General features: G+C 39.2%; 1 protein-coding gene across 1 annotated transcript in view; it reads right to left on the bottom strand.

Annotated features, from left to right (window-relative positions):
• Positions 1-25,994, bottom strand: part of SLC39A11 (solute carrier family 39 member 11) — a 437,903-nt gene that overhangs the window by 106,404 nt on the left and 305,505 nt on the right. The window contains exon 6 of the mRNA XM_056863058.1: positions 3,503-3,572. Within this exon, the coding sequence (XP_056719036.1) occupies positions 3,503-3,572 (70 nt within the window). The remainder of the gene's footprint in view (positions 1-3,502; positions 3,573-25,994) is intronic.

Below are 25,994 nucleotides of genomic sequence, written 5' to 3'. Positions count from 1 at the left end.
CCCCCCAAATTTTCAGGCTTGGTCTCAACTCCTTCTCATCTATTCTGATTGGCAACCTAGAATGTATTTAATAGTATTACAGCGGCAAAACTTTGTTAATAATATGAACAGAAGGGGGGGGAGTTAATACTTCTCCATAACCTATCAAAGTAGTAAAAGGACACTCCCCCACACACCTTCACATTTATGATAACAGAATTTTAATCTGCCCTAGTGGTGAGGAATATAAATTAGAATTTAGCTTATCTTCCATTGCAAATAGCATGGGAGGGAGATAACCTGGGCCAGGATATTCTGATTCCTTTCATTTCTGGACCTACGATCATCTAATTTTGAGATTCCTAGTTTTATTCTCTGATGAGTTATGCCTGCCACAAATGCATAGACAGGTGCACATTTGGATTTTAAAATCACAGATGCATGGTAACAGCCAGCCAACTGATTTGCTTTGTTGCGATATTTGGTTTCGACCAGGGTCATATGGAGGGCCTAAATGGAATCTTTGTCTAGGAGCCCATGGTGGCTGTCAGCAGTCCAGCCCTGGGAAGGTTGTTCCTTAGTCGTGGGACTGCAAGTGAAAAGGCCTTCTCTTGTGTGCCTACCAGATGAGCATCTTTGACTGGTGGAACAGTCAGGAAGGCCCCTCCCTGAGAACTTAATTCCCAGGCAGGAACATATGGAAGGAAATGGCAATTCAGACAACCCAGTCCCAGCCATGTAGAGCTTTAAAAGCCAAAACCAACTTCTTGCATTGGGCTTGGGAGTGGATCGGTAGCCAGTTTAATTGCTGTAGTGTCAGGGTCACATGCCTGACAGTTGGCACCGAACTAGCAGCCTAGCAACAGCATTCTGCACTAGCTGCTGCTTCTGAGAGCTCTTCAAGGGTAGCTCCAAGTAGAGTGTATTGCAACAGTCCAGGCTAGATGTAACTAAGGCATGGATCACTGTGGCTAGATCTGACTGATCGAGGACAAGATGCAGCTGACGTTCCAGCTGAAGCTGAGCAAAAGTACTCTCAGCCCCTGCAGTCACCTGATTTTCTAAAGTGACCACTGTGACAAGCAGCAATCCCAAGCGCCGAACCTGGCTTTTTGAGGGTATAACCCCATACAAGATAGGAGTTTATCCAAAACCAAGAGGAAAATAGATCAACTCATTCTGAACCTATAATCAATGAATTTGTGGAATATTTTAAAGCTCTTGATTCATCACAGGAGCCTAGCTCCTTTCTGGCAAACACTGAACTCCAAAAAATAAATAACCTTGATAAGCAACTTCTTGAGTATCCTTCAAGAGATAATGAATGCAATAGGTGGTTTAAAGAAAAATAAGAAACCTGGTTTCAGTGGGCTAACACAGGAATTTTACCAAACGTTTGCATAGATAAATATCATAACCTCTATTAAGCAGCAATAAATTGTATTTATTTAGATTAAAAATTCCCAGGGGGGCTTCAATGGCACCTTTTCCTATCCTGCCTTCCCACTAGAGATGTATAATTTCTGGAAATTTTTAAACTGGGGGGGGGGGGCACAGGTTTTTTCCAGGTATTTTCCCCCGAAAAAAATGAAATTTTTGGGGAAATTGACATATAGACAATACCTGCTGTCCAATCAAACCTAAACCAATTTTACTGCTTTAACAATAGAAAATAAACCATATTGTAACTTGCTTAGCGTATAAAATTGCAATACTGGAAATATTTATGGAATTTGAAAGTTATAAATGCCAGACAGCCCATTCCTGAAGGGAAGGGAACTCCTTTGGAGCTGGTGTGACCCCATGCTTAATGTGGCACCTACGCTGGTACGGGGGCAAACACAGTGGCGTCCAGGCACCGCTGCCCCCCGCCACCAGCACAGCCACACCCGGAGGACTTTCCCAGAAGGGAAAGCCTGAGCTGGTGTGTGTGGGGAGGTGTTCCCAGGATGGAGATGCCTTTAGGCAGCTTCCACAGCCCTTTCACCCCAGGAACACCCCCTTGAGCACTGGCGGGGCTGCGCCACCTTTTTTGGTAGTGCAGCCTCGCTGTTTTCAATGGGGTATTTCCTCCTTTTTTCTCTATTTTACTTTTTGTAATGCTTTTTTTGGCTCAGCAGCAAGCTGCAAGCCTCTGAGGAGGCAGCACAGCTCTGCTGCTCCCCGACACCATGGATCTACCCCCCCTTCAGGATTGCACTCTTAGTTTTCTGCATGCAAAATTGCAAATATACCCAATGCTTAAAATAATAGTGATAAAGTTTATTGTCTGCGGCCAAAGACCATCACAATCCACCATAAAAAACATTAAAATAACATAAAATATCATAAAATAACATTAAAATAACTTTAAAACAGTGTGACCCACAAGAAACTAGTATTTACATATGTTACATTCCCTGATTAGAAACAGCTTTAGCTCGGACTTTCTTAGCTGCTAAAGCAAAGAGTGACACTCTTTTAGGTAACATCAGGAGAAAGAGCAGCTTCTCTGAATCTGGAGAAAGATTTAGGCCCTTTAGAATCGCTCCAAGGAATTTAAGTCTGGGCTCTTTGTAAAGAGGACAGAATAAGGTGTAATGAGTTAGGTCCTCTGGAGCGGCTCCACAAATACATAGGCAAGAGGCCCATGGTGTTCGGGAGTAACGTCCAGCTATCCAAGCCGTTGGCATGGTTTGAAACCGGAGGGAGGTAAAAGCTATTCTGAGGTTATGAAAGGGGATACTGACCAGGTATGAAGCTCTGACATGATCCCTTTTAAACTGTTTATACCATGGTGAGAATTTGGACTGGGAAATTGTTTGCCTGTCTGATGCAGCATCACATTTGAACACCCAATCCCAAATGTTGGTTCCTGCTATGGGTGTCATCTGATATGGAATAGCAATGCAGGATGTTGTTATAGCAGGCTAACTTGTCGGCATCACTTTGCATCATCAATTTAAAACACTGCCTGCGATGTAAGTTGGTAGTGTCACTGCTTTGCTTTCTCCAAGATCTTAACAGGGATAAGTGAACACGGGCCCTGATTGAGGGCAGACGAAGTTCTGCTCACATCAGGGCTGCAGGGGTGACAATGCTTAACAGAAAACCACCCTATGCTACCTTAACCCATATACCTTAATTTTTGCTATCTGAAAAGTGTGTGTGTGTGTGGGGGGGGGTTAAACAGAAAATACAAACTTTGTGTTAAATAACATATAACATAGTATTTGGTCAGAAAAAAGTCACACAAAGGGTCAATAATAATATCTGCACAGCTAGATGTAATTCCAGCTAGATGCTGCCTTCTTCCTTCTGTAGCTACTGGTTAAAGAGAGCTCAGTTCTCAATGAAACTTTCAGATTTCCTCTGAGGCTTTAGTGCGGTATCTGCCCCACCCCCTTCGGATCTTAGTGACCCCTGCATTTATTTCCCATGACATTTAATCTATCATTTGCCTTAGCTTTCAAAACAGCCAGGAAGGGATCTTTTGTGCATGCAAGCAAGGTAATAAAACACAAAAATCACATTGCAAGCTTACCTGGCACTTTCAAAGGTTGCAGATGCTGATTTCCCAACAGCACCAAATCCAACACCAACTGCCAAACCCTCTGGAAAAAAAGAGCAAGAAAACACCAGTTACTAACCTGGCAGTGGGCTTTGTCACAGCTATGGCCTTTAGATTCTTCCATGTATTGCCCTTGCAACATAGCCAAATGTGTTGAGTGGCTTCTAAACTTCTAGCACAAAGTTTTAAAAGGCCTACAATTGTATGTAAAATGTATTGGTTTGCTGGTCCTGAAAAGCTGCATTTCAGAATGGATCTCAAGAATCAAATTGGCCATTGCCTCTACAAGTGCTCTAGTTGCAATGGCAAATGCAATACAATCTAGGAAACAGCTAAATAATATTAGCATGGCCCTTTTAATTTTGTGATCTGAGAAACTGCAAGCTGCAATTTTTTCCAGTTCATGCAAGACCACAGGTGACCTCATGACTTTTTATGTGTGACCTTATGAATATTTGTAGTTAGAAATACAAAGGCAGTTGAAACTACAGAATAGAAAATGTAATACAAACAAAAATACAGAATAATAACATACAAATACCAAATAATAGTAACCTAATTGAATTTGCTGCAATACATACTTTAACCTGAAATATTAGTTACTTTCATACATTCATTTAGTCTACCTTTGCATAACTTAACACCACTTCCTATGCGTTTTTAGAAATATGATACTTTAAATATTCATATTACTAAATTCTAAATATTTTAACTTTAATTTAAGGTATCTTATTCAAAATATTCTAAGCATTATACAAAACATATAGGTTTAATTAGTCACATGATTATAATTGATTCAATCAATTTGATTATCTCTTAATTATGCTGTTTATCATCTAACATCTACATAACATATTCTCCCTAACCAGGAGATTTTTCATTTCGACCATCTTAATAAGTTTTTTTTCAATTTTTCACCACATTGCTTTATAATTATCTTTAAATAGAGTTTTATTCAGTCCCGTTATCTTTATTTCCAAATATCTCACTGGCTCATCGTCACTATGCATCCTGTAATTTCACTAATAGCATCCTTGTGACGGATAAGGGGTTAATCTGAAGCAAGAGCTGACATACCAAGAGTGGGTGGAGCCTGAGAGCTGACACTCTGAGCTGAGAGAGACAGAAAGGATTCGAAGCTTGGGACCCAGCCTGAGAGGAGGCTGTGAAAGTAGTCGAAGCTTGGGACCCAGCCTGAGAGATGGCTGTGAAAGTAGTCGAAGCTTGGGACCCAGCCTGAGAGGAGGCTGTGATAGATTGGAAGCTTGGGAACCAACCTGAGAGGAGGCTATGAAAGGAGTCCTAAGATTGGAACCAGCCAGAGAAGGTTGTGATAGATTCTGAGCTTGGTAGTGAAACTGAGCAGAAGCCAGACTGTACTCTGTGAACCTGAGGGTTCTGTTAAAGCCAAAGCTATTGAAACACACAACCTGTGGGAGATTCCGTTTCTCTGTCCCCAGCCTAGCTCACAGGAGCGAAGAAGTCTTTCCTTTCTCTCCTCAGAGAACTCACAGAAGTTTGGGGAAATATGCAAAATCCCTCTTCCAGTTCTCTCTGACTACCACACCTCAGTGGCTGTAATCCTCCACACCTCCCTGCTACCGGAATAGCTCTACCTCAGAGACTAATTTCCCTTTGTGACCTGAGAATGGGCCCTCTCTAACCCAATTCTCACTCCTGTCACTCCCACAGGTCTGTGTTTCAATAGCTTCGGCTTTAACAGAACCCTCAGGTTCACAGAGTGATGTATTTGTTTCACTAGCCAATGGACGGGGAAAGGGAGTCGCAATTTATGTAAACAATTTGCAATTAAAAGTAATAGAGGAATTAAAGGATAAAGGAAGAGTTATCATTTTGAAAATTAAAGGACCACAGGGAAAGATTTGCACTGTTGCTACAATATATGTTCCAAATGCTGCAAGAGAAATATACTTTGACAACCTCTTTCAATCAATTTTAGGCTTCCAAGAGGGAGAGGTGATAATTTCTGGAGACATGAATGGAGTTTTAGACCCAAAGAAGGACAGATCTAAGAACCACAAAGGAGGTAAATTTCCCAAAAAAAGTATTTAATTACATGGATTTATTGCAATTGCAAGATACTTGGAGGATAAAAAAATTAAATACCAGAGACTATACCTTTTTTTCAGACATCAATCTTATTCAAGAATTCATATGTGTTGGATCTCCAAAACACTGTCAGTCAACCTTGAAAATGCTAAATTTTTACCAAAGACTTTTGCTGATCAGAATCCAGTAGAAATTATTTGGCATTATGGAAAGAAAGGACCTAGAAGGTGGAGACTCAGTGACAATATTAAAGAAAGCCAACCAGAAAACTTCACTTCAGAAGAAAGAGCTATTCTGAATCATACTATTACTATACAAGAAATAACCCAGGCAATTCATAACTTAAAGCAACTTAAAGCAAGATAAAGCACCTGGACCAGATGGATTAACACCAACAGATGGAGTAACACCAATATATTACAAATGTTTTGAAGAGCAATTAGCACTGCATCTACTGAAAGTAATGAATGAAATGACCAAAGAAGAAACTATGCCACCATCCTGGCAAGAAGCATATGTCACGTTAATTCATAAAGACAACAATGATCCTACTCTACCGCAATCATATAGGCCAATTTCGCACCTCAGTGTGGACTACAAACTTTTTGCAGGCATAATGGTGGAAAGACTTTTAAAATGCATCAATAAAGTTATTCACTCAGATCAAACAGGAGTCATTCCAAAAAGACAGATGAAAGACAATATGCTATGGAATTTGTCAAGAAAAATCAGAAAAAAAGCAGCTTTTGATACTATTTCCTGGTCTTTTTTATTGGAAAATTAGAAGTTATGACGTGTGATTCAAGATTTTTACACTGGATACAGAGCATATATTCAAAACAAAGTGCAAAGATTCTAATAAATGGTAAATTGACTGACGGCTCTCAGATTGATAAAGGCACGAGACAAGGTTGTCTGTTGTCATCGTTATTAGCACTGGAAGTGCTGACAAATAAGATAAAGACAAGACCCAAGAATTAAAGGATTAAATGTAGAAGGAGGAGAATTCAAAATGAAAAGCTATGCCGATGATGTGATGCTGACTGTCTCTAACCCTCAGTGGTCCATCGGACATTTCATGCAACAAATTGAAGAATTTGGAATGTATTCTGGATATAAAATTAACAGGAAAGATATGAAGATTATATTAAATTTTTAATCAAAACAAGAAGAGGACTGTGACGGATAAGGGGTCCAGATAAAGTTCCCTGTGATTTATCCCTGCTGAATTCAGTCACAACTAGCTTATCCCATTCATTTCCCTGGATAAATAAAACCAATTCATTTCCCTGGACTGGAATCGTCATCAGGAAAAAAATAAAACACAAAACAAAACCTTTAAAAAATGCTCATTTTTAAGGTGCCACAACACTCTTCTTTTGTAAAATATGATTACTCTTTATATGCAGAGCTGAGCTTCTGAGAATGTATTCAATTGCCACATTCACTCCAATTATCCAGTTTTACCAGCTGATACATCAGCAAAACAAGTGCAATGGATTAGACATGAGGACAACTGTTAACACAATATCATTACTTGTAGAGGCCAGCACTATGAGGATCAATAAGGGATCCCTCTTAAAAGTGACACTGGTCTCCTCAAACAAGAAATACAGCACAAGGCAATTTCTTTTAGTGGATCTGCTTTCAATATGCTGGAGGTGCACATTTTTGAGTAACACAAAACTTTTCTTCAGGCATCAGTGATCAAAACATACCAACATGCAAAACAGCTATGTAGTGAGACATAGATGAAGAGGAAGCAAAGTGGGTGGGCACAATAGCCTGGAAATGATTCATCAGATTTCTCTAATGCTTTTCCTCATTATTCCATGTGGTTTACAATAAACAAGAACATTAATTTTATTTACTTTATTTATATCCCACCTTTCTTCCTAATAGTGACCCAAAGCAGCTTACATCGTTGTCTCCTCCATTTTATCCTCACACAACTGTGTGACACAAGTTAGGCTGACAGTGTGTGACTGGCCTAAGGTTATCCTGTAAGCTTCCAAGGCAGAGAGCCAGGATTTCCAGAGAGCTATGCTACAGGGGACACAAGCCTGATATTGTAATAAGCAGGGAACATGTAGATATGCTAGACTTCTCTTGTCTAAAATAATATGCAAAAGACCAACATTTTTGCATCTGTGGAACATCTGCTCCGGAGGACTTATACCACTACTTATTTGAATGCCCTCTATATGTGGAACCCAGGGCTAAATTTCTTGCCGGATTGGTTTCTGGCCTAAACACCTGTCCTAGAGCTGAGAAACTAGTATTTGTGTTAAAAGATACAAATGGGTTTGTCTCTTATAGGACTGCCCTGTATGTGGGTTTGTCTCTTATAGGACTGCCCTGTATGCTCTGGCAGCAAAGAATATAAGGGCCAATATGGCTGCTAAGGGAGTAGATCCTCCAAGTTGATTTTAATGGTCGCTAGGTCCCATTGGCCGATTGGGACACCACCACAATTTTTAGCTATTATTTTGTTGTTTTGTATGCATCGATTTAGCAAAGTTTTATTATGTATATTTATTATTAATCCAGAATGTTATTCATCTAATATTTTATTATGTATTTGTGGTATCCTTGGTATGTTTGTAATGGCGTATGGCTAAATGCAAATAAAACCATTCATTCACTCACTCACTCAAGATAATACGCCACTGCTGCCATATGTTGCTATAAGTCTAGTTTGGGTCGCGCACAGATATGAAAGACTGAGCAGCCTGACAGCTTTGTATCTGAGGCAACTGTTTCACATCTGAAACTTTTAAGAGAGAGAAAATGAGATTTGGCATTTTTCTTCAAGCAAGTCCTATATGGGAGAATGAGGGCAAAATGGCACCTTCTGTCCTGTCATGCACTGCTAATGCCCTTCAGAACTGCCAGAACTGCTTTGTTTTTTTTTTAGGTTAATATAGCCATCTAAAGCAAGTCTGGATTCATCGGCCTCAGTGATTTGGAAAAGAGAAACCCAGATTAGGTGTTAGGCAGCATTAATGCACACGAGAGGAATACTTGCCATGTGCCAGCTTTGAGGATTTTTAATTATTACCGCATAAGAGCTCAGCATGCTCTAATAGAAGCCCCTCTAGCAGGTGCATTTACATCTCCACAGGGTGGAAATCAGAACTGCCTTAATTACAATTGCTGTAACTGTTAATAGGAGAGGAAGGCATTTAGCCTTCAAACAGGTGCAGGAAATCAGCAATGTGACATCATTATGTGATTTTGCCTTTGTCCCCAGAGGTAAGTCTCAAAGACACTCCTAGATTAGTAGTGCAAATCACTTCCGGACTCCTTTGTTTCCGTCTTAAAGAAACAATACCCTAAAAGTACGAGAAGGGGGAGGGAATGAATTTTCAAAGAGTAATTTGTGCATTATACAACCTTCTCTACAAATTTGGCTTGCAAAAAACTGATTGTATTTGTCATCATTCTTCTTTCAGTACTGAGTGAGGGGACCGATGTATCTCATTGAATCTGGATGTGTCTCACTTGCACAATTATAATTTCTTACACAATTAGATGCTCATGCACAGCAGCCTCCCCACCCACCAAGCTGACCACTTGTCTATTGCCTCCGCTTCTTCCAATTTTAAAAAGCACTTAGTAAAAAGGGGAAAAATAGTCTGAAGTTTTAGCGTTGAGATTCACCACTTCAGTGTTTCTGTGTGGGTTTGGTGTCTAACACAAACCCTACTAATGTTTTTGCAGTCATCTCTTGAAAAGATGCTGCTGACTGTGCAGGCACAATAAGCAGGCAATGCATTCTCTTTGATGCTGGTCCTTCAAAGGATGCATCCAACAATCCAGAAACAAACAAGGGGTGAACCACAAGTATTCCATGTTTTATACAATCATGACACCAGGGCACATGTGGCTCTTCTTCACTAAATAGTTGATTTAGTTCTTGCACTGGGCAAAATAATTCTCTGGCTGCTAGAACTGTTTTCAATCTGCTCTCCAGGAAAGGTTTTTAAATGATTCTACAATTACCTAGCAATCACAGTGGTTTTTCTGTTCGGAATATACAGGTGTGTATGTAGGAGAACTGGGCAATATTGGGAGTTTAATTAAGCTGGGGAGCGAAACCCTCACCCAGTAGGTCAGAAAACTGAGTCAAAAGAAAGTACTCTGTCTAACCCAATCCAGATGATAACTCAAAACATAATTATGCATTTTCTAGTCCTTGGCATATACCAGACATACATATGCTACAGAACATGGTAACGTACTGTAGAGAGTATAACAACCTAGAAAAATATTTCTTCCAAAAGCCAAAGTGAAGATATTCTGGCTATCAATTATTGTAAGTGATGCTTTGAAACACTCGGCTTGAAGCAAGTCCTGAGCTGTTGCTAACTGACCTTTTGGTTCATTACTGACATCAACAGCAAGTGTGCTATTCTCCAGTATGATCAAATACAGATTGTTGTTGTATGTGTTTCCACATCCACTGATCAAGTGGATATATACCCTTCATTTTTGTTTTGTGGCTTAGCATGTCTGTTATAAACTAGTAAGTATTAGTTTCAGAAGTCATTAGCTTTCTCACTTTCTTCTGTTTCTGTAAATCTTCGTTCACTTTTTTGTGCTCATGGATTTTGCAAGGGCCCTTATATAAAAATACAAAATGTTTTTTTTAGGAAAAATGCTAATTACAGCACGATTCATCCCAATTCAGTTTAGGAAAAAAATTATGCAAAAACATGTTCTGTCCTCAGACCGAAAACAATTCCAGCAGCCCTACAGAATTGTGAGAGTGATGACAAATTATGTTGGAATTGAAAAGTTAGATTTATCACAACGGGTGAGAGCAGGCTGTAAAGTAAACGGGTTCATACATTACATGAATTACAACATTAATGAATATTGTAGGATAACACATTTGTCATAATAGTATAGGTCTGCTTCTTTGCGAATTAAGCCAAAAACTAGAATCACGCTACTCATGTTTCACCCAGCCACTAGATCCAAAGTCCCTCTTCTTTTCATATAAGTATTGACTGCTTGGCTGTACTAAGAGCTAATCTTTGCTCAGGGCAAGGGTTGTCAGGAAGGAGGAGCCATGATGGGATTGATTGATTGGGAGGATGACATTTAGGCAATTAGTCACTATGTGAGCCTCATTTTCTCTATCATGGCTTTGCACTCTACTGCTGGGTCCTAAAGAGAGATCTGTTCTTTGTCTCATCTTCCTCAATTGTAAAAGCAGTTCAGACAATAAGATCATAACAATTCTGCTGGATCAGACATATAGGCCCATCTTCCCTGGCATTGTGTTTCCACAGTGACTGCACAGATGCCATTGAAGATCACAGGGGGGCATAGGGGGCCAAATCCTCCTTTTGCTGCTGCCCCTTCCAGCACCTGGTATTCAGAGGCTTACTGCCTCTAACATGGAGGTCCCATTAGCCCTAATGGGTAGGGTTGTCAACCTCCAGGTACTAGCTCTCCTGCTATTACAACTGATCTCCAGCCGAAAGAGATCACTTCACCTGGAGAAAATGGCTGCTTTGGCAATTGGATTCTATGGCATTGAAGTCGCTCCCCTCCCCAACCCACCCTCCTCAGGCTCCACCCAAAAAACCTCCCACTGGTGGCGAAGAGGGACCTGGCAACCCTACTAATGGGTAGCTGCAAACACATGAAGCCACCCCATACTAAGTAAAACTGCTGATCTATCAAGATCCGTAACGTCTACTCTGAAAGGTAGCTACTCTCCAGAGTGCCAGACTAAGGTATTTCACATTACCCACTACTAGATTCCTTTAAGTTGGAGGTGCTGAGGACAGAATCTGGGACCTTCTGCATGTAAAGCAGATGCTCCACGATTGAGCCATGGCCCCACCCCATTCACTGTCTTCTCCTCCAAGAATTCGCCAAATGCCCTTTTAAAGACATATGTAATAGTGGCCATCATCACACCAAACAGTAGCAAGTTCCACTACTTAATTATGTGTTGTGTGAAAAAGTCAAGTCAAGCTGGGGAGTTGGGGAACTAAAATAAATAGTCAAATGAGTCCATGAGGCTATGTGGATTAACTGAATTTCCTAAAGTATAACCTGGAATGTCAACAGTCACACACTATCCTCTCCCTTTGCATTTAAGAACACAAGAAATGCCCTGCTGGATCAGACCAAGGTCCATCAAGTCCAGCAGTCTGTTCACACAGTGGCCAACCAGGTGACTCTAGGAAGCCACAAACAAGACGACTGCAGCAGCACCATCCTGCCTGTGTTCCACAGCACCTAATATAACAGGCATGCTCCTCTGATACTAGAGAGAATAGGTATGCAGCATGAATAGTATCCATTCTAACTAATAACCATGAATACCCCTTTCCTCCATGAATATGTCCACTCCCCTCTTAAAGCCCTCCAAGTTGGCAGCCATCACCGCATCCTGGGGCAGGGAGTTCCACAATTTAACTATGCTTTGTGTGAAAAAATACTTCCTTTTATCTGTTTTGAATCTCTCACCCTCCAGCTTCAGCAGATGACCCTGCGTTCTAGCATTATGGGAGAGAAAACCTCTCCCAGTCCACTCTCTCCAAACCATGCATACTTTTATAGACCTCTATCATATCTCCCCTCAGCCGCCTTCTTTCCAAGCTAAACAGCCCTAAGCATCTTAACCACTCCCCATAGGACAGTTGCTCTAGTCCCCTAATCATTTTAGTTGCTCTTTTCTGCACCTTCTCAAGCTCTGCAATATCCTTTTTTAGGTGTGGTGACCAGAACTGTACACAGTATTCCAAGTGTGGTCTCACCATAGATTTGTACAAGGGCAGTATGATATCAGCAGTTTTATTCTCTATACCTCATCTAATTATGGCGAGCATGGAATTTGCCTTTTTTTACAGCAGCCGCACACTTTTAAATCCTCTTGCTATGTAGTCACACTACCTATAGAGATGTCTGGCCTATAGTAAAGATATTCTCTATACATTTGTTGAATCTTCATGTTATCAGTCAAGGGATCCTAAAAGGGCCCTTTTGGGGAGTTGTGTGTGCATAAGCTCTTACTAAAGCTTATTTTTGAGAAGGATTGTTTTCTGACAAACACTGGACCGGGTGCAAAATCCAGCATGCCCAGACATGTCACATGATCCAAGATGTGGTTGATTGGTTTTAGGGACTGTAATTAGGCAATTTCCTAATATTCTGGGGTGTGCCTTGGGGATGTTGATGTGAATTCATTCAGGAGTTGAATTCCTGGTATTTTAAGGGGTAAAGGTAAAGCTTAAAAGGGGTGACATGATACACACTGATTAAGAGGAATCTACATGGAATTTGCATGCTTTCCCTTTATGTCAAAATAAACAGGCAAAATATTCTTGCCATGTTTCATGTGTCTTTACTGAGAGACTCTCAAACTGGAAGTGGTTCTATAACAGATTTTGCCAGGATTATGTCAGTTTATGGTACAAGAGGGAAGATACCCTGAAAGGGGTATAAAAGTAGCAGCAGAACTCCAGAGTAGTAGAAGGCGTATAGTCTCTCTCTTGATCTTGTAGTGGGAGCTAGGCATACATAGCTTAAGAATATATCAAATAATTGCAAAGTATGTTAATTAAAGTGAAACTGGCAAGCATCGTGATTAAATGTTTTGGTTTCACTAAAGGCTAGATGTTAGACGGAAGTTAGGCATTCTGCCAAAATGACCTTCGCTAAGTATCAACATGAGATTACAGCGTAATTATTTTGCCTGTTTGAATTTAGCATGGGGGGTAATGGAAATGCATTATACTATGTTAAGTAGCCTTGTTTCCCACATTTCATATGTAACCTTCTCTTCATATTGTGATTAATCTGTTTAACATTGACAATTTTGTTGTCGGTATGTCTGTCTGTCTGTCTGTCTATCTATCTCTCGGAGAACCTTGCTAAAAATCCTTGCTGATAGGTTCGAAGGATAAATTTTGTTATGAGATAGTTTTAAATCTGGGAAGAGATTCAGTGAGAAGATTGTAATAGATATTCACAGATTAAGGGTTTCCATGAAAAAAAGGTATATAAGGGGTTAGAAATAGTTCAGTAATTGGGAGTTCTTTAGCATAGACTATGCCGCAATGCTGTCTGTCTGTCTAAAGAATTTTCCCCATCAGCATGGCACATCCAGAGGTATGTGAACTTGGTATTTTTACTGTAATTTTTACTGAACAGATCTGCTTAAATATTGTAATATTCTGTTAGGTTTTTCCTACAGTGTCACTTCCATTTGTAACTGATGTGCTTTTTGTGTTTTACCCTTATATTTTTATACTGAAGTTTCTACAATAAAAAGGAATTTTTAATTCAAAGTTTGTATCATTACTTATGGGGGTAACTAGTTAAGTACGATAATGTATTTTCTAGTAAAATACAACATCTAGAAACCCAGTTGCCATCACAGTATTTACCACTTCAATCTGCTCTTATTTAGGTTATCCTCTGCCTCTTCTTCTGTGAGTCCAAGTAATGCTGATGTAAAATCTTTCAGCTTGATTGCTCCAATTAGATGAGAAGTGGCCAACTTATTCTATTGGCATATTGATATTGGAAACAGATATTGTGAAGAGTTAGTATTGAGGTCAATGTTAAGATATGTTAGGATTTATCATGATTTCTCTTTTTGGGGGTTAGTTCTATCTTCTTCCTACAAGTTCCCTGCAGGTCCCTACTTGTTCTCTCATTCTGTAATCCTAGTACTATTGCATTGTTCATTGGTTGTTTTATGCTGTTTGCACTGTTTCATATCCTGCAAAGAAAGTAAATAAATAATACATAAAATAAAAATTTTGCTCCTAATTAAAGTATATGTAACTGTACAATGGCAATAGTACTTGAAAGATGGCACCAATGCCTGCCCAAATTAACTGCCACTTTCCATTTAGGTTACATCCCAAATTTTCACAAGTAGATTAGCCAGAGAAATACCTTATATGGAAAGAAAAGGGGATATATAGAATGAGAGATTTATATAAAAACAAAACTCCCCTTACAGTAACAGAATTAAGAGAAAAATTAGGAATTCCAACTAACTGGATGTTTTTTCACCAATTACACTACTTAACTACGAATAGGGAAATTCGAACAGATGCTAATGGAACATATGAACAAGGCCAAAGGATTAATTTCCAAAATATACTCGCACTTGATTGAAACTAATATATCAAATGGACTAAAACAATATGGGAAGAGGATATTGGGATAAAAATAGAGCATAACACCTGGGAAATATTATGAAAGACACAAACCAGGAAAATTATATCAGTGGTTCTTAGAGAGAACTCTCGGAAATTATTACATAGATGGTATATCACTCCAGGGTTTCTAGCAACAGTAAGTAACACATATAGTATGAAATGCTGGAGAAATTTTAACCAGCAAGGTGACTATATTAATATGTGGTGGGCATGCCCTGTAGTGTTACAGTTTTGGGAGAAAAACTTTGCAGAAATGCCAACTATTATACATCAAAATATCCATGCTACATCTGTATTGGCTTTGTTAAACAATTTGGGAGGAACAAAATCAAACAGTGACATCTAAAGGACTAATAGTGTTTATGTTAATGGCTGCCCGTAAGGTAATAGCAAAGCATTGGAAAATGGCAAAATCCATAACATTACATTGTTGGTATTCCGAATTGTGGCAAATAGCTATAGTGGAAAAATTGACACACCAACGTAGAGTAATCTAAAGTCAATATATTAGAGTATATTAGGTAAAGTCAATATATTAGACTTTCATGAAATGTGGCATGATTTTACTTCATACACAAATGAGAAAGATATTCAGCATACAGCTAAGCCGTTCCAGAGATTATGGGAGAAGAATTAAAGTTAAAAATATAATGATCTTTCTTTTTTTTTTCTCTCTCTCTCAAATCACCTATGCCATTAAAGTATTCCTCTCATGATCTGTAATTGTAAAATATACAAGAATATGTATCAAATATTAATCAATAATGATTCAACTGTATGATATTTTGTGTGTTGTTGTTTTTTGTTTCGTTTGTTGGTGGCTGTTGTTGTTGTATTGATTTTGTTATTTTGTGCTTTTGGGGGGATTGTAGTTTGTTATATAAAATTAAAAAAAATTAACTGCCACTTTCAATTACCCAATTTTTACTGTTGCCTCTAAGCATGCTTAGAGTTCCTTCCTGTACCCTGCAAAGTTCTCCAGAAGGATGGGTTGAAATAAGCTGAAATGAAAGAGGCGCTAAAAGGGGGGGCTTTTTCTGAATAAATTGCACAGCTCCTTTTCACCAGTAGAAGGGAGAAAATGATACTGACAAATGATGAATAGCCTCCTGAAAGTAGCTGTCCCCTTTTGAAGGTTAGAGCCTTAAGCTGGTACCTCTGATAAAAAATGCACTGATATTGGCTATAGGAGGAAAAGATCAAGATAACCAAAAGAAAAAGAGTACTTAAAAGGTACGGATAGAAAACAGTTAATTTCTCTGTTTCCTCACTTCACTTTCCATAGAGTTTGATAGTGGCAAGGACCCACAGAGAGACAGGTAATAAAATTTCTCATATAGCTTCATTCATCTCTTTTACTTCAGTAGGAACGATATTACTCCACTAGAGAGATGGCACACTGGAAGGATGAAGGAGAAAAGATAACATCTTTGCCTTCTCTCTTCCATCACACTGAAAATCACATCAATTGTCTGCACAGTGCAGATTCAAAACTTAGTGCACACCATCTTTTTTTCTATAAAAGCATTTATCTGTAAAATGACATTGCAGGACCAAGCTACACATCTGCAAAAAAAAAAAAAAAAATCCATGCAACTTTCCTTTCTTTGGCTTTAAAAGCCCTCAATATTTATACAAAACAACACAAGCACTGACACCACAAGTGGAATGGGATGGAGGAGTAACAGGTGGGGGGAAATGGACGGGACATGGTGGTCATGGGAGATTTTAATTACCCGGATATCTGTTGGAATATTCTTTAACCCTTTGCCAGGTTTTATTTTTTTTTTTAAAAAAAACCATCTATGTTATTCTCAAAAGTTATATAATCTGTTTCTCTTTGTATAACATTATCACAATATACCTCCACTGGCATTGTCAGTGGCAAAACTGGTGGGCTGATTCTGTTTCTGCATTGAAGCCATATTCTAAATAGTCCATCTCTTAAAATATGTTTCCCATTTTGCTTTTGAATTGTTTTCAATGATTTCTTAAGCCACAGATAATTATGAATTCCTACTTTGATATCAATTAGTTCCATTTTCACATTTTTACATTTAGGATCTTTGATCCAATCTATTATCCAGGTCAGTGCGGCAGCTTGATGGTACAACTTAATTTTTGGTATTGCGAAGCAGCTATTATAACACAACCACTGAGAAGAAAAAAAGCTCCTGCTAAGTGTAGAAGTCTATAAGGGTTCCAAATAACCAGAAGACTGAGATAAAGCCTAATTAAGAGGCCCGTCCCCTCCACCCAAGCATACTATCTTGCCTAAGTAGCAGAAGTGTGAAATCGAATTAAGATAATTTGATTGTGCTTAATTGGGGGGGGATTTTATTTTATTTTATTTTTTTACAATCTCACTCTGGTTACTGGGCTGCTTTGAACACAAAGCTGCTTCCCACCAGCTGCACAACATCCCATCGCTTAATTCCCTTGACTGAGAACACAAAGAAAGATTGAATACAAATGCTCTTTAAGCAGAGATTGCGCAAAACATACACAACTCCCACGTCTGTGTGTAAAAATATAACCAAGGCTGTAAGCTGCTTTTACTACCAGTCTAGATGTTTCTATGTAGACAATATTCATTTTCTACAAGGGCAAAACTGAAATGCATCTCTGTGTGGGCTGCCATGCATTTAAACACACAGGTGTTACTCCCACAATCAGCTCATATATCTTGAAAAGTACATGTAAAACTTGTATCCTTGACAATCAGTTAACCTGCTGTTCATAAATAGCAGCCTCCTGCTTATACATTTTCATGGTTCTTTGGTAATCATGAAGACTCTACAAAATCTATAGTCTATGATCTGATCTGCCATTTACATTTTCCAGTACTGAGATTACTACTATGACCAGCTTACTTTTCACTGAGGCTTGCCACTTTTATGGGAAGACATCAATAATAGATGCACACTAGGCAAAAATTCAACAGTTGCAATATCAACAGTACTGCATCCACATGCTAGGAAAAGCTGCATTCCTTAAAGTTCTGCCTCTCAAACAGCAATTTAAAGGTGCAGAAGGATTGTCAAAAAGAACTTTCTTAGCATATGAATTCATAACAATGGCGCATCTAACAGAACTTTTACAACCAGATACCCCAAATTCAAATAAAGACAAATGGCACAGTTTCTACAAATTTATTCAAACCATAAAACAACGATAAACTTTTTCTTTCTTTTCTGCTCTTTTCTTTTTTTCCCTTCTACTTAGACGTTATGAAACTAAAGGAGACAAAGTATGACATGTTAAAAAACGTTGACTATTTGAATCCTGTTAAGGGGGTAAAAACATGTATTTTCCTTTTGTTAATAATCTCCCTTGCCCTTTTTCCTTTCCTGTATCCCCATTTAATATCAGAAATCAATAAAAATATTTATATAAAAAAAGACCTTTCTTCTATCTTTATTTACCATGCACAGCAGGATGTTGGAATTTAGTTCCAGAGTGCTAGGTTAAGAAAGCTAAATGACATTATATTATCGTTGGCTGTTTTCATAGATAATTACCCAGAGGAATGATCCTACAAATAAATTATGCATCCACACACGCTGCTTTCCAACGAGGGACTCAACACTGCCAGGTTGTATTGCCATCTTCATGCTTTGTCTTAAGCAAGATGCTTTCCCGTGCCACGCTTGGTGTCTTTGAGCTACTCTGATATGTGATGCATTAGGACAAGGCCTTTATTATATGCTAAAACAGCACCCAACATAATGGGACATAGACCTGTTGATAAACATAGGTTGCTAATATAAAATTAAGCCATTATTATTAAGTCATGACTACCTGTTAAGTGTTGTGAGATTCTGATGTTACTAGGCACTGGAGGTGGGGGAGTGGGCTTAGTTTTAGAACCATTCAATCATTAACCCAACCCAATTAGCACATTTTAGATCTGCTAATGGATACTTGTGCTCACTTCTCTTTCCTATTCCATTCATTTCAGAACACACCCTCATTATCAGCCCACAAGTGTTGAAATGCACTATCAAGGTGTACTTTTAACACCTCTGTTTTGAATTGTGAGCAGGCACCATGTTTTGAAGGAAAGAAACAGCTCATCTGAAAGTATGTGCTCTACCTAGCAATTACTGTCACATCTGCCAGCTGATAACTTGCTGTGCCCTTCCTTATCCGCTCTAGCGCATCAGTTGTCAGAAAACTGCAAGCAACAAAGTCATCAATGCAACTAGGTTCTTTTGTAAGTTAAAGAATTCAACCACAGGTAAGTAAAGCATGTTGCGAAACCATTAACAAATCCATCCTTGGCTTTTCAGACCTGAAGGGGAGAAACGCCATCATCTTGCTTGACAGAGGTGTGACAAAGCCCAGAGCATTGCATATTATTGCTACTGATTTGAGTAAAGCCAGGACATTATCTACAATGACTATGGATGTTCTTGGATGTTGCCCATTTACACTTTTTGACATAGTAGCATCCCACAGGGTTCCTTCTATCCCAAACTGATCATTTTGGTGGTTATATTGTTATGACACCATCATTTCTTAACACATTTGTAAGTTACCAGAGAACATATTCCATACTTCTTCTTGATCAAAGAAGTGACAGACTGGAAGCTGCTCTCTACTTTTATAAAAGGTCTGTAACAATTCTCTGTAAAGGCCTGGAAGATGTGCTTAAAAAATAAATAAAAGATACACATTTATGCTACCAGTGCCTACCCACAAGGTAGGAATATTAAGTATCCGACCCTGCCAAAACCCTCAGTGGCAGTAAAATGTTGGTATCCGCACACACACAAGCACACACACGTACATGAACCTTTATTGGCATAATAACCATATTGGCAGATCCATTTGTACAGGCACTTAAAAAGAAAAGAAAAAAACCGTGTTCTATCATGAAATGACAATCAGTTAAAATCAGTATATAACTAACATTAAAAAGGATCTCCTTCTAATATTTCAAGCTAATAAAACCATATGGACCCATTAATAACAAATACACTAATACATCTCTATGGTCACCATTCTTGTCCTATACCATCATTCTCTCTCTCTCTCTTTGTCTTTATGACAACTGCAAGAAATTCAGCGACATGCTCGGTGATTTCCGGGGATTTATCCATCAATAACAATTTGATACTCGTCTGCTGAATTTTTTGGAACTTGAAGGTGAGGATTAATTAGTTGTAAACGCTGTTGAGTGAAAAATGAACAGTGCAAGAGGATATGTTGGGCAGAGTCTGGTTCTTTAAGATGACAACTACAAACCCTTTTCTCGCGTGGTACTTCTTTATAGCTGAAGAAAATATATTCAGCCTGGCCAACATAAAGGCCCTATGCTGCAGGGGGAGAACTAAATTTGAAAAATACTGGGCCATGACCTTCCGTGTGTAAGTGAGGCCAAAAACACATGGTGAACAGGTCTTGTTTGCTCCAGCAATTATTATTTGTTGTTCAATATCCCAGATCCTCATTTGAATCACCCAGAGGATGTGGGTTTCTCTAGAGTTGGCCATGGCCTCCAAATCAATACCTATGGAGTGGATTTTTTTGTAATATCAAATGCAACCATTTAGAACTATATGAGTCAGTACTATTGGAAGGAGTTTGCAAATGGAGGTGCAGCCAGTATCTAATGGTCAAAAGCCAGGCTCTAGTTTCCAAAAGATGAATTCGGCACATATTGTAAGGTAGCCAACTGAATTGGGAATACCAAATATACGACGTGAAAAAAACTGAGTTAAACCTGTCAACCTCCTTGTTAAAAGCCTGAATCCACACCGGAATTCTGTACAGTAGATGGAGGATTACAGTGGCCTGAAAAACCCTTAAAGCAGCTGGGACAAATTGACTTCCATTTTGATGGGAAAAAAAGAACTATGGCAGACGTCTTACTCTTAGCTGATATTAGGGAGCGCTCTCAGTGGACGGACCAGTTTAAATTGTGGTGGAAGATCACCCCCAGATACCTGAAGGTTTTAACCTGTTCGATTTCTCTCCCACCAACTCTCCAGTCAAACCAGTTCCACGATCTAGAAAAAAACAATATTTTGGTCTTGCCAAAATTGATAGATAAAAGGTTCTGCTCGCAGTAAGACACAAATGATGCTAGAGAGCGCTTTAAGCCGACTTTGGAAAAAGCAAGGATCACTGTGTCGTCTGCATATAATAGAATGGGAACTGGATGCAAATTTAGTTTGGGAGCATGATCGGCAAATCTGGCCACAGAAGATGGAAGGTCAGAGAGGAATAGATTTAAAAGATGAGGTGCTAAGATGCACCCTTGTTTCACGCCTTTTGTCATTGGTATCTTTTGGGACAAAGATCCATTTTCATCCATTCTAACCTGACATGTATTAGAAAGATGAAGTTTATGTAGCAACCAGAGAAGGCACTGGTTGATACCCAGATTATGTAATTTTCCCCATAAGAACTTCCTGACGATAGAATCGGAAGCACTACGGAGATCAATAAAGGCAGCATACAATTTGCCTTTAGGGTGGCATATATTTTTTTCAGCTAAAAAGGATAGGGTAACACAATGGTCTAATGTGGAGTGATTTGCACTAAACCTAATTATTGGCAGCCATCCATTCAGATAGTTTCTTTTTTTTTTTAGATGCTTTGCATAGAGTTTCCCAATGATGGAAAGTAAACTTATGGGCCAATAATTCTCTGGACAGTTTGGGTTTCCTTTTTTAAAAATCGAGATTATTATGGAATTTAACCACGAATCCGGTAAAATCCCATATTTCTCAATTAAAGTAAAAAGTCATGCCAAGGGGCCTGACCACCAGTCTTTATTACATTTCAAAAGCTCCACCGGTAGGACATCAGGACCTGGAGCTTTTCCCAATTTGAGACTGGCAATAAGGTCTCAAATCTCCTTTTGCGTAACTGGTGGCCTTCTGGAACCTCTAACAAAGAGAGTGGTAGCCTATCAAATTCAATTGAGAGTGAATCATTAAAAAGGTTATTGTAACGTTTAATGTTGGTATCCTTGTATCTTGACTTGTTGTGTGGTACTGTCAGGCAGAATTCCATGGTTGGTACCCATAGCCTGGTCTACAAACACCCAGCATTTAGATAAGTGCTAGGTTGCTCCTGTGGCACAGAGTGGTAAGCTGCAGTACTGCAGTCCAAAGCTCTGCTCACGACCTGAGTTCGATCCCGACAGAAGTCGGTTTCAGGTAGCTGGCTCAAGGTTGACTCAGCCTTCCATCCTTCTGAGGTCGGTGAAATGAGTACCCAGCTTGCTGGGGGTAAAGGGAAGATGACTGGGGAAGGCACTGTCAAACCACCCCGCAAACAAAGTCTGCCTTGGAAACGTCAGGATGTGACGTCACCCCATGGGTCAGGAATGACCCGGTGCTTGCACAGGGGACCTTTACCTTTACCTTTTATAGGTTGCTCAGGAAACTTGAGTTTCTCTTCCTTCTTTTCACAAAAATAATCATTTCCACAGGTTCAAAAGGGATATTACACTGAGGCAAAATACCATTGTTATTATTTAGTTTCCTTCTAGCCTAGAACACATATAAATATTGCATTAAAATCATAACCCAACAAACAAAGATCTTAGGAGATTTACAATGCACCCTTCTAAGCAATTTGATTATGAACATTATATTCCTGGCATTCTAAAAGGTTTTTGCTAAACTTCCTCACCTGAATAAAGTTACATAAACATAGGATAACAGAATAGGTCTATTTATAGATGCAGAGAGAAAGAGTAAATATATAGTTCCCCTAATGGAGAAAGGTAAGCAGTGGGGCTGCCCAAGAATCTGTACCAGGACCAGTGCTTTTACACTGATTCATAAATGGTAAAGGGTGAGCAATAAGGTAGTCAAGTTTGTGGAGGATACTAAATTATACCAAATCAAGGACAGGGAAAAGAAAGTACTTTTTTACAAACTGCATAATTCACTTATCTCAAGATGTGGTGATGACCACTGAGTTAAATGGCTTTCAAAGGAGAAGACACATATATCAACAGTTACTAACCATGTTAAGCTAAAGAGAATTTTTAGGCTGAGTTCCAATTGTTGTAGTGCAAACCATAGTGGAAGGATGTTACCTCCATGTCTGGCTTATGTGGTCTGTATAGACTGTGGTCTATAATGCTGTGTATAGCTTATTGTAAGTAGGATCCTATTATGTAATTTCTGTACCGCTTAACGTGTCACGTGAATACTTATGCTATGCTTCAGTTCTTTCTGGTGGTTCCAGATTTCTAAAATCCCAATGCATTGGTTACTGAATGCCCCATTTAGTTGATTATACTGACTCACTAGGTATAATCTGCCTTGAGTCCCTGTGAGAAAAGCAGACCATAAATAATGTAAATAAATGTGCCTCTTGAAACAGAAACTACCTTACCTAAATAAGTCTGAAGGGGTGAAGACAGGTACACATCGGCTGCCTTGAAAACAAACGCTTCAGAATCCAAGTGAGTGTGTGGTTAAACCACACATTCTACCACACTTTAAAAATGTCTGTCTTCATCCTTACAGAGTAGTAAAGCACAATGAACATTCTCTCTAAACCTATGAGGAAATTTGGCAGGTTTTGTTGTCAGAAGCTTAGCTTCTAGGACACAAAAGACTTATAGGAGCACAATTCATACAAAGAGAGAAAAATCAATGGGATTTACTAGTGAGATTTTTCTTTTCAAGTCAGAGGATCAATGAAAACAGAGGGTGGCAAAAAGCTGCTTTGCAAAAGCAATAAAGTGTTATATTTGAAAACAAAATTGAGGTGACACTATATGGTAGAAAGCTGTAACTGGAAACTTGTAATTATTCAGAACAAATGGGAAAGGTCATCTCCTATTTATAACATTTCTGAAGGTAGCAGTCTGTGGAGTTCTTCATGATAGTATGCTCAGAGAAGAAGTGGAAAAACAATCAACTAAGAAACCTCAATGCTCTTTTCATGCGTGCTTTCTCTTTTAGTTAAGCTAGGGTTAAGACAAGGAGGCTTTGGGACATAGTAACTAGAAATCTAATAATTAGAATTGTACCTCAATAGGATATGGAATACATATGTCCTCAGCTATGGTCCTGATTGATATGATGAGCTCAACATTCAGACCACTTCATACATTAAGTTTACACTGGTGGGAAAGGGATAAATCAAAGTTTGAAATTCTGTCCCAGTTACTGTTTGAATTTTAAGTTTCAAAGTATTTTGGTCCCAGATGCCAGAATCTCAGATTTATGTATGCAGTGACTTCAGTTATTTATATGCTGTTCCTTAACTGTCAGAAACCTGGGGCAGTTAGTAATATAAAATCCAACAGGATAGAGTTCTAAAAAAGATAATAAAAATTTTAAAAACATAAGATTGAAGTGGAATTATAACTCTGATTCCACATAGCACTTACTGTGGCAACATAATTCCACTATAATTCTGCAATGCCTCTCTCTCTCTATAGCAAAGGCAGAAGTGAGTGGTACATTACCACCAGATTTATCACCAGTCAACCAGTCAAGAAAGGCTTTCTGCTTCCCACTCTTGACAGCAGATTACTCCCTGAGGTCTTTCCCCCTTACATTTTGTTTCTCCACTTCCAAATGTGAAAAGGACAACATTCTACATCAATTTCAGGAAGCTTCACCAGGCTGTACTTCTTTGACTTTCTTATCAATTGCGGGCAGTTTCCCCAGGTCCAGCTCTATATTATTTTTAAGCGTTCTGTCAGTCTTGCTAGTTCACAGTGGTGTACCAAGAGAACTGAAACACATCGTACAATACACTGTACAGGTAACCAGGAAGGTTGACAAAAAGCCTAATAGAATGGATACTAATGGGTAGGTTGGTTAATCAAGAAACAATTTGTTCATCTGAATAAGTGAATACCCCAAAAACCTTTAAAACCATAATAGGCTAAGGACAAATTCCCCAGATGCAAGCTAGACTGGTATCAATTGGTATTCATTCTGCACAATACACCACACAGACAACAAAACACTAACAAAAACAACTCATGTTCCTCCCCTCTCTAATTAATGTAATCAGCCTTCTAACAATTTCTTGATCTTGCTTCCTCTTTCAGTCCTACCATTTTTAAATGACATGTCAGATACATTTATTCACTGTTGTGCACCAAAGTAACCAAAAATATTTTAAAGTTTTTTCCTGCACTTGCAAACTCACCTGTCAATTATATTCCCTATTTGCAGAGTTGTACAATGGTCAGATGATTAGTGTAATTCAAGTTAAGACAATAATGACAATCCTTACTTCACAAGGGTGCATGGGTGACTCCATACTTACATCCATTCTCTTAGCTTCTCCACTTTGAAAACTCACATTTAAGCCATTGGCTTGCAAATAGAGGGTTGCATGCATCTGGAGTCATAAATGATACATTTCTTCTTTTATTTTGCATGCAGTGTAATACAAGGGCACACTAGCAGCCGGGACTCATGGAGTACCATCAGCAAGGGGAAAATTAGAGTACAGAGTGGGAACCTAGATTCTACAGCTGAGAGAACCAGGTTGAATATGACATGTTCATATTGTCTATCCTCTGTAGTGCCATTGCTGAAGACCCCCGCTCCCAGGAAAAGGTGTTGTTAGGTGAGCTTATTCTGGCTTCAAACATATTGGCAACAGGTTCCATAAGCAAAGTGGCGGCAGGATTGCTTCCTCCTAGTCATTTAGCTGTCCTAATAAAGGTTGAGAGTTCTAGACGCAAGCATTAACCTCAAACCAGCATAACTCAGCAATGATTGCTAGGTGACAGAACCTAACAGACGGAACAGTAAGGAAGAGGAAGGGAGTGGGCTTCTCCTGTAACAGTACCCTTTCATATATGGACTACTGGCACACCTGGCCAAGTTATCTGACCTAACGGGATGCAGAGAGACACACCACACCGCACTCCATAACATAGGAGCACCTCAGATACCCCACTGGACATTGCTGTATGGAGCCAGCAGGATCCTGCATATGGCAAGCAGTACCTTCAACGCAGAAAAAGGAAGTGGCCTGAACTCCATCTTGGATGTGGTGGCACAGCAGAACAACGACCTTTGGACTCTCCTCCTGCATGTGACTCACCTCTGGAACGGCTGCCTTCCTGGATGCTTTTGCATAACCAAGAAGGAGGCCAGCATATCAAGATCTGCCTAACAACTTCAGACTCCGAACAATGGTGTTTCCCCTTCCACACCTTGTATTCTTTCTCTGGGATATTGGTTCTT

The sequence above is a fragment of the Euleptes europaea genome, chromosome 1 (genome assembly GCF_029931775.1).
Source record: "Euleptes europaea isolate rEulEur1 chromosome 1, rEulEur1.hap1, whole genome shotgun sequence".
Lineage (NCBI taxonomy): Eukaryota > Metazoa > Chordata > Lepidosauria > Squamata > Sphaerodactylidae > Euleptes > Euleptes europaea.
This window is presented reverse-complemented; position numbering and strand designations above follow the sequence as displayed.